Source organism: Mirounga leonina, unplaced genomic scaffold (assembly GCF_011800145.1).
Source record: "Mirounga leonina isolate KUSES-001 unplaced genomic scaffold, KU_Mleo_1.0 Mir_376, whole genome shotgun sequence".
NCBI lineage: Eukaryota > Metazoa > Chordata > Mammalia > Carnivora > Phocidae > Mirounga > Mirounga leonina.
In genome coordinates this window covers 2998421-3014998 of record NW_023270718.1, presented here as the reverse complement: position 1 = coordinate 3014998, position 16578 = coordinate 2998421, and the positions used below count along the sequence as shown (strand labels likewise).

Sequence of the window (16578 nt, the reverse complement as noted above, 5' to 3'; positions counted from 1 at the left end):
ATACCCATTCGTGAATGCCCAGTGACCAAAACCTAAATCCGTTCCAGATCCAACATTTTATGCAAGAAATGGTCCAACTGGCTTTGCACAAACAGCAGAGATGAAAGCCCAACCCTGACATCACCCCAGACACTAACTACTAAGAAAATCTCGTTTGAGAGCAAGCTCCCCAGAACCACCTATCATGAATCCCGATCATCTCCCCACTGTTGGAAAATTAAGACTGTTTAAGGAAAGTCTAGGTCTGTCTTAAACAAGAGGGGGAGTGAATATACTTTGTCGATATTAAAATCCAGGCTCATTTTTCTCCTTGGGATTATTTTGTCCTTATTTATTACACCCTTCTGTGGCTCTTTATACATGGAAGGCACTGGACAGCTATCTCACTCAGTCTTTAGAATGCCTGGATAAGGTAGGCAGTATTATGACCCCCATCACACAGATAAGGACACTGAGGCACAGAGGTTAAGCAAGTTTCCCAAGGTCACACAGCTAGAAAGTGGCAGGGGCTGGGGCTCCGCCCCCCCTCCCGCATTCTGGTTCCAGAGTTAGTTCTCAATGGTTATCATTGCCTCTCCAGCTTACGACCAGATGTCTTCTGGTGTCATAAAAGAGGGGGTCATAAAAGAGGGAAGTTCTCACATGATCTTCTGGGCCCTAGCTTTTAGGGAGTCAAGGTCTGTCTGAGAAATGGGTACGAATCTTGGAGCTAGATCTCCAAGGTTGTAGGGACACACACTCGGCGTAGTGACACAGGCTGGCCGCCTGAGGGGGCGCCAGCCCGGCTCGCGGAGCCTGGGGAGCCAGAAGGGAACCTTGGAAACCAAAGTCAGGCTCAGACTCTTAGGACCACAGAACGTTGAGAACAGAGCATCTTAGAATGCTGAGAACAAAGCCTCTTAGAACGTCGAACAAAGGCTCCTGGAATCGTAGAACGGTGAACGCAATGCCCCACACGATCTGGGAGACAAAAGACGCTTAGATTCTGTTCTGGTCGAATCACAGAATCTTCCACCCAGGCTGGTCTTACAATTCCAGAATTTGGGATACAACCAATCTGACTCTTAGAAGCAAGACTGGCTACATAATTTGTGAAGCCTGGGGCAAAACGAAAATGCGAGACCCCTTGTTCAAAAATTAAGAATTTCCAAGACAAGAACAGCCAATACTAAACCAAGTGCAGGGCCCTCCTAAGCTGGTCACACGTCCGTGAAGCCGGTCCCTCTTAGAAGCATTATTTTATGGAAGGATGTCGGTCTTAGCTGGCCTCTAGTTTTACAGCTGAGTGTCTGGGAAGGCTTCGTGGAAGAGGAGGCAAAATCAGGGCTCGACTCGATAACCCTTTCCGCCCCCTGCACAGCCTCAGCCGCTCAGGGTTGCTAGGGGTGGGGGGAGAGGAACGGTTGCCAAACTGTCACGTGGACCCATTCTCTATTTATAGATCACCCTTCCCCTTTCGCCTGGGACAGTCCAATGGTAGCCAGAGCTCGCCCGCAAGTGGGCGGAACCAGCTGCGGACCGGGGAGGCACGGACCAATGACATTGGAGCAAGGGCGGACTTGTTTCATTGTGACGCGAGAGGGGGCGTGACTAGGGCCCAAAGGCAGGCAAGCGGTGGGGCGTGGCGAGGCCGCCCAGAAGCAAAGAGAGTAGGAAGCTGCGAGCATGCGTCGCGTTGGGGGGGCGCGGGTGCACCGCCGGGCATCTTCGTAAGGGAGGGTTCCAGCCAATAGGCGACGGTTGCTCTGTCGCCGGGGGCGTGGCCATGCAGATAAGGCGCGGGTGGGCGGCCCAATGGGCGGGCGCCTATGCAGATGAGACGGTGACAGCCGGGCCAGCGGGCGGGCGGGCAGGCGGGCTGTTGGGGCGGGGAGGTGGGACCCGGAGAGGGGTGGCCGTGGGGCCCGGCCGGGCTGGGGTGGGGGGCCGCAGCCATGATCCGGGCCTTCTCGTTCCCGGTGAGCCCCGAGCGGGGCCGGCTGCGGGGCTGGCTGGAGGGCAGCCTGGCCGGGCTCTGCGAGTTGCACTGGCTCCGGGAGAGACAGGAGTACCGCGTGCAGCAGGCGCTGCGGCTGGCCCAGCCCGGAATGGGGGGCGCCGAGGCCGAGGACGAGGAGGACGCCGATGAGGACGAAGATGCCGCGGCGGCGCGCCGGGCCGCAGCGGCCCTGGAGGAGCAGCTGGTGAGGGGCCGCCTGTCCGTCCATCCCTCCGCCCCCGTCTGTGTCTGTCTGTCTGTCTGTCTCGGTTGGATGCTCAGACACCCGTTCCGGTGGGGGAGGGGGAATGGACAGGGGGTGGGGCTGGAGACCCAGGAGTATGGGCGGCGGGCGGGATCTGGTCTGCTCACCCCCAAACTGGGGAAGGGGAACCGCATCGCTTCCGCTGGAGCCTCGTGAAATGCACAGGCCCCTTCCCCAAAGAAGATTCTTCTGGGCGCCAAGTATGTGTCAAGCCTGGGCCGAGTATTTGGCATGCGTTGTCTTCTTGCAGCTTGCGGGGAGAAGGGGGTGATAGTCCCCATTTTACAGAGCAAGAAGCTGAGGCTCAGAGATGGCAAGTGACTCACCCAAGGTCACACAGCCGGGATCCAAACATGCCACCACCCCCCACCCCCGGCCCCGCCACCAGGGCTCCATCTTCCCTAAGTCCCGGTGTGCTTGGAGATCTCTGGAGGGGGCGGGGTGGGGGGAGGGGATCCTCAGGCCTCCTGAGGGAGGGATCACTGCTGAGAGGAAGCTTGCTGTCCTTGAGGACCCCGCGGTGATCTTTACTCTGCCGTGACACTTTCCCTCCTTTCCTAGCTGGTCCCAGCCTTGGTGGACCCCAGAAGAGGCAGGTCGAGGCAGCATGGGGGCCTGCCTTCTGAACTCCCTGAGTGCTCTGATGGTAGAAAATGATGCAGAGGTCTCCAGAATGACTTCAAGAGCACCACCCCTCTCTCCTTCTCTGTCATTCTTTGATTCTCCTCTTCCTGAATTTCTCTCACTCTATCTCCCTATTGCCACATCTCTGACTTTCGGCGTCTGTTTCTGTCTTTCTTAATCCTCCCTCTCTCTGTGTCTCTCTATCTCCGTCTCCCTGGCCTTCTCTTGCCTTTCTGCGCCTCTCTCTCTTCCCGCCCCACGTCCCTGTCCCTATCTCTCTTTTCCCCTCCCCCCAGCCTGCCAGGCTCCAGACCCTGGCTTCCCTTGCAGATCCCATCCCCAAGCCTGTGTGTGGTCAGAGCTTCCCGTTTGGGGAAACCTGAGCCATGGCGGCGGGGGAGGGGGCTCTCCCTGCTGCTGACCTCCACTGCCCCCTCCCCAGATGGGGAATGGGGAGGAGGATTGACGCCAGACTCCGGGGCTGCACGCACAGCCCCTCCCCCGACCGGGAGTGGGACCCTGCACATTCTTCTCTGGAAACAGAAACAGCTGTGGGAGGCCCCACCCCCTCCCAAAGTTAGAGACGCGTTGTGGGGGCCTTCACCAGCTCACCCCCCACCCCAAGCTGGCTGGGCTAGGGAAGGCACCTCCCACCCCACGTACGAGGAGAGGGAGAGAGCATGGGGATGGGCGAGCTGTGTCCTTCCTTCCTGTCCCTCAGTCCCTCTGTCTGCCTCAGTCTCCCCTCTCTGCCCTTCAGCTTCCCTATCCCTGCCGCTGAGTCTCCCCCCTTCTCTGCCCCTCTGTCTACCCCGCCCCCCAGGAGGTGGTAGTGGAGAGGCCTCATCCCCCCCACACTCTCCAGGCAAAGCTCCGTCCCAGCGTCAGGGAGGAGGCGGTGGCAGGCAGCGGGAGGAAGGCAGCGGCGCGGAGGGGAGGAACAGAGAAGCGCTAAATATAAACTCCTCTGCGGTTGGGGGTTCCTGGGTCCTTCTGAAGAGGGTGTGGGTCCCTCCTCTGATCGCTGAGCCTCTCTCTTATGATGCTAACCCCTCCCGCCCCGCACCCCCCTACCAAGGAATACACTCCCTTTGGAGCTGGACTTGATTCGTTCCTAATAGGAGTAGTGGGGACGCAGGTAAAGACCAGGGACATCTCAGAGAAAAGAGGTGAGAATCCTGGATGGGGGTAGGAGTTCTGTTCTCTCCCACCAAGAAAAAGGGTCCCCTTCCAGCAAGAAGGACTTAAGTTAGACTTGCAAAAGGACTTCCAAATAGCGATAAAGGGAACTGGATACAGACTAGGGGCATGTGAGCAGCGGGGAACAAAGGTCTGGAAAAGTTTGGGCCAAGGGGTCTCCAGGGGTCTTAATCACACGCGTGTTAAACCTGCTTGAAAACAAACAAACAACCAAACAAACAAAAACCCTGCTTGAACTGGACGGCCACAGACGGCCGGCAGAAGGGCTTGCAAAAAAAAGGGGGTGGGGGGACTGAGGGGCATTGTGGGTACATAGGGAGCAGGATTCAGACCAAGGTCCTTCTGGTCTTTTTTTTTTAATAGAGATTTTATTTTTATTTATTTATTTATTTATTTATTTATTTATTTATTTATTTATTTGACAGAGAAAGAGAGAGAGAGGGAACACAAGCAGGGGGGGTGGGAGAGGGAGAAGCAGGCTCCCGACTGAGCAAGGAGCCGGACCTGGGACCCGATGCAGGACCTGATGCGGGGCTCCATCCCAGGACCCAATACAGGATCATGACCTGAGTCGAAGGCAGATGCTTAATGACTGAGCCACCCAGGCACCCATCGCTTTGCTCCTGGAAGGGAGGGGGTCAAACTTACAAACAATGGGAGCGTGTAGACTTGGGGTGGTGTTGGAGGGCCCAGGCATGGGGGAAGAGGAGCCCTCGCCTCTCTGTCCCCCTAAGTCCTCCTCTTCCCTACAGAGCAAAAACTGAAATTAGGCCTGCAGAACCTACCCCCCGAATCCATCCTTTTATATTTATTTTTAATTACACAAGTAAAACATGACTTTATATTTTCCTTGTTAAGAAATTCATAGCTTTCGTGTAATAATAAAAGCTAGCAATTATTAAGAGCTTAAAGGGAACTGCTGTTTTAAGTCATATAATCCTCACAACACCCTGTGAGGGAGGGAGTTGAATGACGCCATGTTACAGACAGGAAACCAGGGCCCAGGGAGGGGGAGTAACCTGCTAAAGATCACACAGGATCTCCTCTGAGATCACCACCACTGTCACCTTGGTGTGAGTCCCTCCAGACCTCTTACCAATGCATCTACTTGTAGGACGAGCTTACATGCCAAGAAACGTAGAGTTTTGTTTTGCTTCTTGCAAATTCCCGTCTCTTGGTTGAGGTCCCAGAGATAATGCCAGTGGTTCTCAAAGTGTGGCCGCTGGACTAAGCAGCATACCACGGAACTTGTAAGCTATGCAGATTCTTGGGCTCCAGACTGGAATCAGAAGCTCTGGAGGTGGGACCCAGGCCCTTCAGGTAAATCTGACTCTGGCTCATACTCTGCACTTTTCTTTTTCTGCTCAATGCTGTATCTTATTGATGATTCTTTTTTTAAGATTTTATTCATTTGAGAGAGAGAGCGAGCAAGAGAGAGCAGGGTGAGGGGTAGAGGGAGAAGTAGACTCCCCGCTGAGCAGGGAGCCCCACGCGGGGCTCGATCCCAGGACAAGTGATCGTGATCTGAGCTGAAGGCAGACACTTAACCCACTGAGCCACCCAGGCACCCCCTCTTAGTGATGATTCTGTGTAGAAATGGCCTCCTTCCGTTTTGACAGCTGCATAGTATTCTGCCATAGACATTCATTTTCATCAGACATTTCCTGAGCACCTGCTTTGTGCTGGGCACTGTGCTATGCACTGGGGGGTGGGGAAGGAAGCTGAAATGAACAAAGCAGACAAAAAAATCTCTGCCTTCCAGGGATGACATTTAGCAAGACGGACAATAACCCAAGGACAACCTGATGCATCCTTTTGAGCCAGGAGGTCATTACTGCTATGTTGCAGGGAAGGGAAAAAAAAGCAGGTCAACGGGTGCAAAATGACAGGGGAGCTATTTTGGAAAGACCGGTCAGAGGAGGGATCATGTAAGCAAAGATCTGAATGAAGCCAGGGAGGGAGCCAGGAAGAAATGCAGGGGGAACATGTCCTTACTGAGGTAGGAGCACCACACAGCACGGCACGTCCAGGGAGCGGGGCTAGAGCAGAGTGAGCGAGGGGGTGATTAGTGGGGGACATGACATGGGGTACATGGCTGGTCTGCGACATTTTTTTTAGCCACCCCTGATGCTGCACAATTCGGCTGCTTTCCTGGGTTCTGCTCCAAGATGACGCCACCCTGAGCATCTCTGCACACCCAGGGCAGGAGCCCAACGTGGAATGATTTGTTGACTTTCCTCCCATAAACAAGCCCAGATGGGGGCTTCTGTTCTGGGGGGGCGGGGGAGGGGTGAGGACGGGGGCCCAGGAGAGCAGCCACAGGAGTAGGAAGCTGGGGGAGGGGAGGGGACTACGGGGGAGCCGGCCAGTCTTTCTGCCCTAAATAGGCAGGGCTGGGCGCCTGGCCTCCCGGCTCCTCCCCCCTCCTTCCCTCCCTCCCGCCGTCCAGACAAGCTGCTTTTGTCTGAGGGTCAACCGTCAGCCCTCGGCGGCTGCCACCTCTAGCCTCACCCAGACCCATGTGAGACTCTTCCTGGATCTGGCCCTGTTTTTCCAAAATGGGGTTAGGTCCTAGTGTCTCGGAGGCCCCATCTGTGTTGTGTTAGCCCCTAGCCCCGTCCCTGGTCACTGCCGCTCCCCTAAAAGGGTTTTCACCTTCATTTATTCGCACCTGATAAGAAATGGTCATTTCCTGCAGCAAGAAGGATCCAGGATAGACTCAACCGAACTTTCTCATGGGGATGAGGCGCAGCGGGCAGACACTGGAGGCTTCTGGGTGGGAAGGAAGCAAGGGCAGGAGGAAGATGTGGTTCCCTGGGGCAAGGGAACCTGCTGGGGCTTGCTACTGTAATACCACTACAGGCTAGACTCACAGAAGGACTTTCCAGTAGGCATTTTGGGTGGGGGGGGTTCTTCCTGAGGGAAGGAGCAAAGGCTTATATGAGTCGTGGTCAGCCTGTTTTATCCATATGAGGGAAAGAATCGGTCTGCAGCAGGAAGGACTTAAGGAAGACTTGCAAAAGGGCTTTCTGCTGACGATAAGGGGCAGGGGGGGGAGATGGGAGCATCTGAGAAGAGAAGGTCAAGGACTGGGAGGAGGCAGACCAATGGATAAGGGATCTGCTAAGTCCTGGATACCAACTTTTAGCAGCGAACTGCCCTTACAGCGAGACCATCTGAACGGAGACTCCAAGAGGGACGTTCTAATAGGGGTTAAGGGACTATGAGCACAAGTGGAGGGAACACTTGACAGAGAGGGGGCAAGGGATGGGTTCTTCGGAAGCTTATCCCACCTAAGAAAGGATGATGTAGCTGTAGCATGAAGGACTCGAGTTAGACAATCAGCAAGACTTCTAATGGGATGAAGGGACAGAGATCTTGAGGGGGATCCTGGGACTTGGGTACTGCTTTTATACTTTTGATATCAGAGCCTCATTGTCAAAGTGAAACTCTGCCCATTGGCGAGGGGAGGGGAGCGTGGGGGGGGGGGAGTTGGGGGGACCAGGCGGAAGAGGATTGGGGACATTCTGACCATCCTGCTCTCCTCATGCCCTCAGGAGGCCTTGCCTGGGCTCATCTGGGACCTGGGCCAGCAACTGGGAGACCTGAGCCTGGAGTCTGGGGGTCTGGAACAGGAGAGCGGGCGCAGCTCAGGTGAGTATGCTTGGAGGGAGCAGGGTCTGCTGGAAACACCCCTATCTTTCCTACTGCCCCCTTCCTCGCAGGTTTCCCTGTCTCTGCCTCTTGGTCTCTCCTCTCCCCACCCCTGGTTTCCCCATCCAGGCCCCTGATTGTCTCTCCTCCTCTCCCTGGAATCCAGGCTTCTATGAAGACCCCAGCTCCACAGGAGGTCCAGACTCACCACCCTCTACCTTCTGTGGGGACAGTGGCTTCTCTGGATCTGGCTCCTATGGACGCCTGGGTCCCTCTGAACCCCGGGGCATCTATGCCAGCGAGAGGCCCAAGTCCCTAGGTAAGGTGGGTGGGGTTGGGGCCCCGAGAACCAGGGAATGGGCAGTAAGAGAATGGTTTTGAGCACAAGCTTCTGAGTCAGACTGACCTGGATTCAAATTCTAGCTGTGACCCTCCCTCCTCATGTGATTTTGAGCATGTTGCTTCTTTCTGGGCCTCTGTTTCTCTATCTGTTAAAATGGGATTAATAACAGCACCTACCTCATAGGGAAGTTTCGCATATTCAGTGAGCCTCAGCCCTAACTGCCATTGGACTTGGTACTTGGTAGCCACTCGTAAACAGCAACTGCTGTTGTTCATTTATGCAAGTAAGTCTCTGAGCCCCTGCTATGTGCCAGCTTAGCTCTGTTTCAGTGGTGAGGGATACGACAGTGAAAAAAAAAAAAAATCCCTGTCCTCATAAAGCTGACTTTCCAGTGGGAGAAACAGATAATATACGAGATAACTAAGATATAGACATATAGGATGAGAAGAAAGGGAAGGGGGTTAGGGAGGGCCTCCCCTTTTGAGTTGGGGAGTAAGTTGCAATTTTAGGAGACATGGCTAGGGAGGGTGTCACTGAGACTCTGACATTTGTGTGGCGCCCTACGGTAAGTGAGGGAGTGGGCCAAGCAGATATCCTCAGGGAAGCGTGTTCCAGGTAGCGCGAACAGCAAGTGCAAAGGCCCTGGGGCTGGAACGTGACTGGCGTGTGCTTCCAGGAGGTCAGTGGAGCTGGAGACCTAGAATTATAGAAGAGAGGGGTCAGAGATGGAGGTCGGAGAGGCAGAGGCAGGGCAGTGAAGATTCAGGGTCTTGTTAAGATTTTGTTATGAACCCGGTATGAGGGGAAGGGTTTTTGATGACAGCGGAAGAGGACGGGGTAGGCAACTTGCCCCACCTAGACTCACTGAGCAAGGGCTTCGAGGGTCCCTCCACTCTCTTCCTTTTTTTTTTTTTTTTTTTTGCCTCCCTCCGTAGGAGACGCCAGTCCCAGCGCTCCAGAGGCGGTGAGCGCTCGGGCAGCCGTGCCGCGATCCTACTCGGCGCCCTACCCGACGGCAGCGGGCTCTGCGGGCCCGGAGGCCTGCTCCTCCGCCGAGCGGCGGGCCCGCGCCGGGCCCTTCCTGACGCCCAGCCCCCTGCACGCCGTGGCGCTGCGCAGCCCGCGGCCCTGCGGCCGGCCTCCCGCAGACTCGCCGGACGCCTCGGGAGCGGGGCGGCCCCTGGACGGCTACATCTCGGCGCTCCTGCGCAGGCGCCGCCGCCGGGGGGCGGGCCAGCCCCGGACCAGTCCCGGGGGCGCGGACGGCGGCCCGCGGCGCCAGAACAGCGTGCGCCAGAGGCCGCCCGACGTGTCCCCGCCCCCCGGAGGCGCGCGGCCCGCGCCCGAGCCCCCGGTGGAGCGCGCGGGGGGCCGTCCCGCCAGCCCGGCCGCCTTAGGCCGCGCCTGGGCCCCGCCGTGGGAGCCGGAGCCGGCGCCCGAGCCCGCCGCGCCGCCCGCCGCTCCCTCGCCCCCCGACAGCCCGGCCGAGGGTCGCCTGGTGAAGGCACAGTACATCCCGGGCGCGCAGGCCGCCACCCGCGGCCTCCCCGGCCGCGCGGCGCGCCGCAAAGCGCCACCACTGACCCGCGGCCGCAGCGTGGAGCAGTCCCCGCCCCGGGAGCGTCCCCGGGCCGCCGGCCGCCGCGGACGCATGGCGGAGGCCTCGGGCCGCCGGGGCTCGCCCAGGGCTCGCAAGGCCGCGCGCTCCCAGTCCGAGACCAGCCTGTTGGGCCGCGCGGCCGCCGTTCCTCCGGGGCCCCCCAAGTACCCCACGGCTGAACGGGAAGAGCCTCGGCCGCCGAGGCCCCGCCGCGGCCCCGCGCCCACGCTCGCGGCGCAGGCCGCGGGGTCCTGCCGCCGCTGGCGCTCCACGGCCGAGATCGACGCGGCGGACGGGCGCCGCGGCCGCCCCCGAGCCCCGGCGGCCCGCGGCCCCGGGCCCGGCCCGTCGCCGTCGGCTCCTCAGCGCCGTCTTCTCTACGGCTGCGCGGGCAGCGACTCGGAGTGCTCGGCCGGGCGCCTGGGGCCCCTTGGACGCCGGGGGCCCGCAGGCGGCGTGGGCGGCGGCTATGGGGAGAGTGAGTCGAGCGCCAGCGAGGGGGAGTCGCCGGCCTTCAGCTCCGCATCCAGCGACTCAGACGGCAGCGGTGGCCTGGTGTGGCCGCAGCAGCTGGTGGCGGCCACCGCAGCCTCTGGGGCAGCGGGTGGTGCAGGTGGAGGGGCGCCCGCGGGCCCCGCCAAAGTCTTTGTGAAGATCAAGGCTTCCCACGCACTCAAGAAAAAGATACTGCGTTTCCGTTCGGGTTCTCTCAAGGTCATGACTACCGTGTGAGTTTGGGAGTTTGCTCGGGCTCCCCCTTCATGGCCTCTGCACCGCCACACTCCCAGTCACCGACCCTTCCATACCTCCCTTCCAAAGACCACCATTTTCTCTGCTTCCAAAGACCCTTCCTCACTGCCCCCCATCCACTGCAAGTCTTGGTTGAAAAGGCTCCCCCTCCACCATAGGGAGGAATGGGGGAGGAGCCCTGTTTGACCCAGTTCAGCTGCTGGCTCTGCAGCCTATGGGCAAGAAAGTTCCCTTTGTCTGGGCCTCACTTTCCTCATCTGTACTATGGGTGTACTATGGTATGCAGAAGGGGTAATTCAGTTTGAATTTCCCCATTTTAGTTTAGACACTTAGTCCGTTTGTTCCCGTTCACTTCTGTCACTGAACCCTCTTACTCCTCCTTTCCATGCCCAGATACGGTGTCCTTCCCCACCCCCCATTCACAAAGTGCCCCCGTCCATGTCCCTGGATTCTTAGGATATCCCCTTGGCACCATGGTCAGAGATTCTGTGTCTGACCCAGGTGGTGCTTGCAGAGTGCCCTGGGAAAGGAAGGAGCACTGACTCTGGGGTTTTGAGGGTCAAGTAGGAGGTGGTAACACCTGGAAAGAAACACTCTTTCACCTCTATCCCTGGACAATTATGGCGGATTAGGAGGTAGAAGAGGGGAAGGAAGATGGCTTCTATCTCGTGCGTGCCCCCTTGCTCCCCAGCTGAGGGAGTTCAGGGAGCCCAGGAAGACCCTCAACTGTTCCAATCCAGTATTTTTTCTTTTTTAAAATTACTGTATTTATTATGACGATGGTGACTCCCCAGTGCACAGGGGGGCCAGACTGTGTGTTTCTCTAACCTCTTTGTAAATAAATGCACAATGTTACATATGTGGTGGACTCTTCTTCTGTGGTAAAATGGGAGACATGATTTTCTTTTGGACTAACATTTAGTGAGCGACTACTGTTTGCTTTGAATATAGTAATTTCCAGAACCAGATGGCAGATCTCAGGGTGGGTCTCCACCTAGTTTTCCTATCATCAGCTGTTTTACTACAAGGAATCTGACCTCTGAGTTGTGTTTGGGCATGAACATTGTTTCATAAAAATATAGGTAAAGGGACAACCCCAAATCCCTTCTCTCAGAAGTTATCATAATCAGTTTGATGTGTATCCTTGCCTGTTTTCCTTTATGCATTTGCATACGTATATTAATCTAAGTAACTATACAAATACATAACTATTATATACATGTAGTTATACTATATATATTTACATATATATACATATATAAATTGAGCTTTATATTTGCCTTGTTTATCACTGTTTTTTTTTTTGGTGGTCTTAAGTCATCTGTGTCCAGAGATTTCTTTATGGGAAGGATTTCAATTAAGAATTGATTTTTTTAGGGGTGTCTTGGTGGCTTAGTTGGTTAAGCATCCGACTGTTGATTTCAGCACAGGTCATAATCTCAGTGTTGTGGAATTGAGCTCCGTGTTGGGCTCCACACTGGGCATGGAGCCTGCTTAAGATTCTCTCCCTCTGCCCCTCTCCCCCCATCCCCGCTCCTGTTCTCTGGCTCTTAAAAAAAAAAAAAAAGGACTTCTTTGATGGTTATGGTACTCTTTAGCTTTTCTATTTCTTCCTGTGTCTGTTTCATTAAGTTGTATTCTTCTAGGAATTTGTCCATTTCATCTAAATTTAGGTGGCATGTTTTCCTGTCACTGTATTATTATTTTTTAAAGATTTTATTTTTAAGTAATCTCTACGCCCAACTGGGGCCTGAACTCACAGCCCTGAGATCAAGAGTCGCATGCTCTACCGATTGAGCCAGCCAGGTGCCCCCATCATTGTATTATCAATAGCTGCATAAGAGGTCACTGTGGGATTGTCAGCTCTGCCAGTTCTTGTGCTGTTAGGAACTTCGCTGCAGCAATGTCCTTGTACCTACCTCTGTGCATATATGTGTGTATTTCCAGAGGCCCCACTCCTAGAAATAGAATTGCTTGGTCATTATAGTATGCTCATTTAAAAACTTTTAATTGACATTGCCACACTTCCTTCCACTAAGCGTGCCCTCAATTGACATTTCCAACAGCAATTTCTGAGATGCCCATTTTTCCACCTGTTCACCGAATATTTTTGCCAATCTTCCGAGGGAAAACTGTGTTCTGTTTTAATTAGCATGTCTCCCTCCCTGTTTCCTTGAGGCACCACATACTTTTCTATGTTTGTTGGACCACTTTTAATTCTATGAGTTGCCTGTTCACACCCTTTGCCCATATTTCTATTGGGTAAGTTCGGTAATCATACCGATTTCATGGGTGGGTAAGTAGAAGTTTGGGGAGGGGCCATTGCTAACCCTGATCGCACAGCAAGAAGGTGGGAGCTAAGGCTAGGACCCAACCCCCACCTGACTCCACAGTCTGAAGAATGGTATTTATTCTGCTTTGACTTTTGTGTCTTTACGTGGGTGGGTCCACCTCTCTGTAGCTTTGAAGTCTGAGAGAGCAGAGACCAGACCTGCTACGCTCACCTGCATGCCCAGTGCCCACTGAGGCGGTGGGGAAATGGCAAGGAACAAAGCAGGGAAAAAAAAAAAGTTCCTTCCTGCGGAGCTTCCTTCCGTTGTAGAAGGTGGGAGGGCAGTGTGTGTGTATGGATAAACATGTATTTCGTTTAGAGTACCAATAAATACAAGTCAGTTTTGAAAGTTAGCCAGGAAAAGCCATTGCTTGTCAGGCCTTTGGGAATATTTGCCCCATCTCCATTGAGTCAAAGAGGTAACTATACTCGGGGGAAGGGACTTGTCAAAGGCTACACAGACCACTTGGTGGTCATATGTCAAGGTCATATGGATGGCCTTCCTTCTTTTTAAAGATTTTAGTGCTTACTCATTAAAAAAAAATAATAATAACAGCGGGACGCCTGGCTGGCTCAGTTGGTAAACACGCGACTCTTAATCTCAGGGTGGTGAATTCAACTCCTATATTGGGTGTGAAGCCTACTTAAAAAAACAAAAAAATAAAAAAAACAACAGCTAACAATAAATTGAGCCTTTATTGCATGCCAGACTCTCTTCTCGGTGACTCATTTAATGCTCAGAACTCAAGAGCCTATTAGATAGATATATAGATACTGTTATGCCCATTTTACAGATGGAGAAACTGAGGCACAGATGTTAAGTAACTTGCCTGGAGTAAGTTAATAAGCAGCAAAGCCAGATTTAAGTTCAGGCTGCCTAAGAGTCCATGCTCTTAAGCACTGCCCTACATAGCCTATTTGCTATATGGATTATTTCTAGAAGAGTGCAAAAGGAACTGCTTACAGGGGTGGGAGCAGGGAGTGGGGCAAGGGTGTTGACATAATAAGTAAATAAATTCTATAATCTGTTAAAGGTGATAGGGCCTATGGGGGAAAAACTGAGCAGAGATATGAGGGAATTCGGTGGGATGGGGGAGCAGAGGAGTTTGTGATTTTTTTTTTTTTTAAGATTTTATTTATTTATCTGACAGAGAGAGAGAGACAGTGAGAGAGGGAACACAAGCAGGGGGAGTGGGAGAGGGAGAAGCAGGCTTCCCGATGAGCAGGTAGCCCGATGTGGGGCTCGATCCCAGGACCCCAGGATCATGACCTGAGCCGAAGGCAGATGCTTAACAACTGAGCCACCCAGGCGCCCAGGAGTTTGTGATTTTAAGTAGAGTGATCAGGATGGTCTAGTTGAGAAGGTGACATTTGAACAGAGATCTGAAGGAGGTGGGGGAGTGAGGCTTGTGAATGTCTTGGCAGGATGGACAACAGTGGTGGGAGTAGCCAGGGTGGGGGGGCAGAGAATGGTAGGGCCCACTACATTGCGTGGGGCATCATGGGCCTTAATGACGATTTTGGTTTTTACTTTGAGGGAGGTGGGAGCCATGGGAGAATTCTGAGCACAAGAGGGACTTGGGTTTTTGGGGGGGCAGAAGGGAAGTGAAAGGATTAACAGCTCTATTGAGATATAATTCACCTACCATAAAATTCACCCCTATAAGTACAGAGTTCAGTGGCGTTTAGTATATTCACAGAGTTGTGTCACTATCCGCATAACCAGTTTAAGAATATCCATCCCAGTAAGAAATTTTGCACCCTTAGCTGTCATCCTCCACTATCCCCCGCCCCTGGAAACTCCTAATCTGACTCACTCTCTGTCCCTATATATTGGCCTATTCTGGACATTTCATGTCAGTGGAATTATGCAACATGTGGCCTTTTGGGACCGACTTCTTTCACTCAGCCTGATGTTTTCAAAGTTCAGTCCATGGCAGCATGTGAAAGTACTCTGGTTCTTTTTATTGACAAATGATATCCCACGGTCTGGACAGACCACATTTAGTTTTTCCACTCATCAGTTGATATTTGGGTCATTTCCACTTGGGGGCTATTATGAATTATGCTGCTATGAACGTTCACGTACAAGTTTTTGTGTGGATGGGTGTTTTCGGGGGTTTTCTTAGGTAGATACCTAGGAGTGGAATTGCTGGGTCATGTGGTGACCTTAACCTTTTGAAGAATGGCCATACTGTTATCTATGGTGGCTGGAACATTTTACTTCCCACCACCAGTGTGTGAGGGTTCCAATTTCGCCACCCCCTCGCTAACATTTGCTATTATCTGGGGACTTCGTCTCAAACAGGGTCCTTTCTGGCTGCTCTCTGGGGACCAGAATGAGGGAAGCCAGTGAGGAATGGTGGCTGGGCCGGAGTGTGGGCGGCAGAGGAGATGAGAAGTGACTGCACACTGGGGACAGCCGGAAGCCGGAGTTAATGGCATTTGTTACTAAGATCAGTTGTGAGGTGAGAGAGAGGGAGGGAAATCAAGAATGACCCCAAAGAGTTACTATCAGATGGTTGAGACTGCATTAGGAGAGGGTTTGGCCGGTGGAATCCAGAGCTCAGTGTTGGACGGTTGAGTGGGATACCCAGCAGACGTCCAGCTGGGAACATACAATAGGCGATGGGGTATTCGACCCTAGAGTTACTGTTGGCGTTCATTGCACATTTCCTGAATAATTAAAGCCAGAACTGAAGCCGAATCCAGGGTCTCAGTTTCCCCCTCCAAAAAATGGGCACAATAATACCACTGGCTCCTAGGCTGTCACGAGGCTGGGGCGATTCCTTTGCAGCACAGGACAGCATTGCATACCTGGAAACTAAACTTATGCGTCGGGTGTTAAGACGGCTGAGGTCTGCAGCTCCGGCGAGAACTGGAGGTTATGTACGGTTCAAGCAGCGTCGGTCAGTCCGTCTCCCCCGCCCCCCAGCGTCTGGCTGCCGTCAGGGAGGGGGGATAGGAGACTGGGTCGCCACCCTGTCTTCCCCCACTCTAAGCTGGGTTTCCTCCTTAGGGGCGGCCCGGGCCAAGACCGCTGATGGAAACCAGCTGCGGGAGGCGCGGAGGCTCGGCGCAAGCCCAGGCCCCTCCCCGGCGCCGGCAGACCCCGCTAAGGGGGAGGACGAGGGCGCCCTAGCTCCCCTCCCCCCTTCCGCAGCCGGGCCCGGGGCCCTGGCACGTCCGGCGCGCCTGATGCTTTCCAGATGTGAGCCCGGTTCCCCTCCCCCACCTGGCCCCGTTGCTCCTGCGGGGTTGGGGCGGGGGGAGTCAGGGTCCGAAACCCTCCTATGAAATCGCTACCAGGCACCTGGGCCGGTGTCCCCTCCCGGCCGGTCTCGCTTCCCCATCCAGTCGGTAAAAACCGGATTGGGGTGGGCTGACTGGCGGAGACGCTCCTTCCAGGACCTCCGCCTCTCCCCAACACCAGCCCCTCCGGGCACGACTCCGCCAGCCCACGCCCCTAATGGTCCGCCCCGGGACGTGCCCCTTCGGAACCCCGCCCCTAACCCCGCCCCTTAGGCCGCCCCGGGCCACGCCCCTGGGGCGCGCCCTGCAGGCCCCGCCTCCGCCACCATCCCCTGTGGGCCGCTCGCTGTGCGAGTTCGTCTGTCTGTTCGCTTCTGTGTCTCTGGGTGTCTGCGTTTCTCGGTCCCTGTCTCTGACTCTCTACATTTCTGTCTGTGTGTCTGTCTCTCCTAAACCCTGCACGTCTCTGTCTCTGCAGCCCTCTGCCTGTCTCTGTTGCACCTAGTCCCTAGGTCTCTATCTCCCCAAATTTCTGTCTCTGCCTCTCTCTCTGCCACTCTGCATCTCTCTGCATCTCTCT

The 16578-nt window shown here is 54.7% G+C and overlaps 1 protein-coding gene across 2 annotated transcripts; it reads left to right on the top strand.

Moving 5' to 3' along the window:
• The first annotated feature begins 1888 nt into the window (after positions 1–1888).
• On the top strand, positions 1889–11273 carry DACT3 (dishevelled binding antagonist of beta catenin 3). Of its 2 annotated transcripts, none has more exons than XM_034986826.1 (4): positions 1889–2183; positions 7625–7721; positions 7888–8040; positions 9000–11273. In XM_034986826.1, the coding sequence occupies exons 1-4, from the start codon at positions 1935–1937 to the stop codon at positions 10394–10396; spliced, it is 1896 nt and encodes a 631-aa protein (XP_034842717.1). In that variant the 5' UTR covers positions 1889–1934; the 3' UTR covers positions 10397–11273. The 2 variants fall into 2 exon arrangements, with proteins under 2 accessions (XP_034842717.1, XP_034842718.1); XM_034986827.1 differs by lacking the exon at positions 1889–2183 and adding an exon at positions 4614–5387.
• Positions 11274–16578: the final 5305 nt, after the last annotated feature.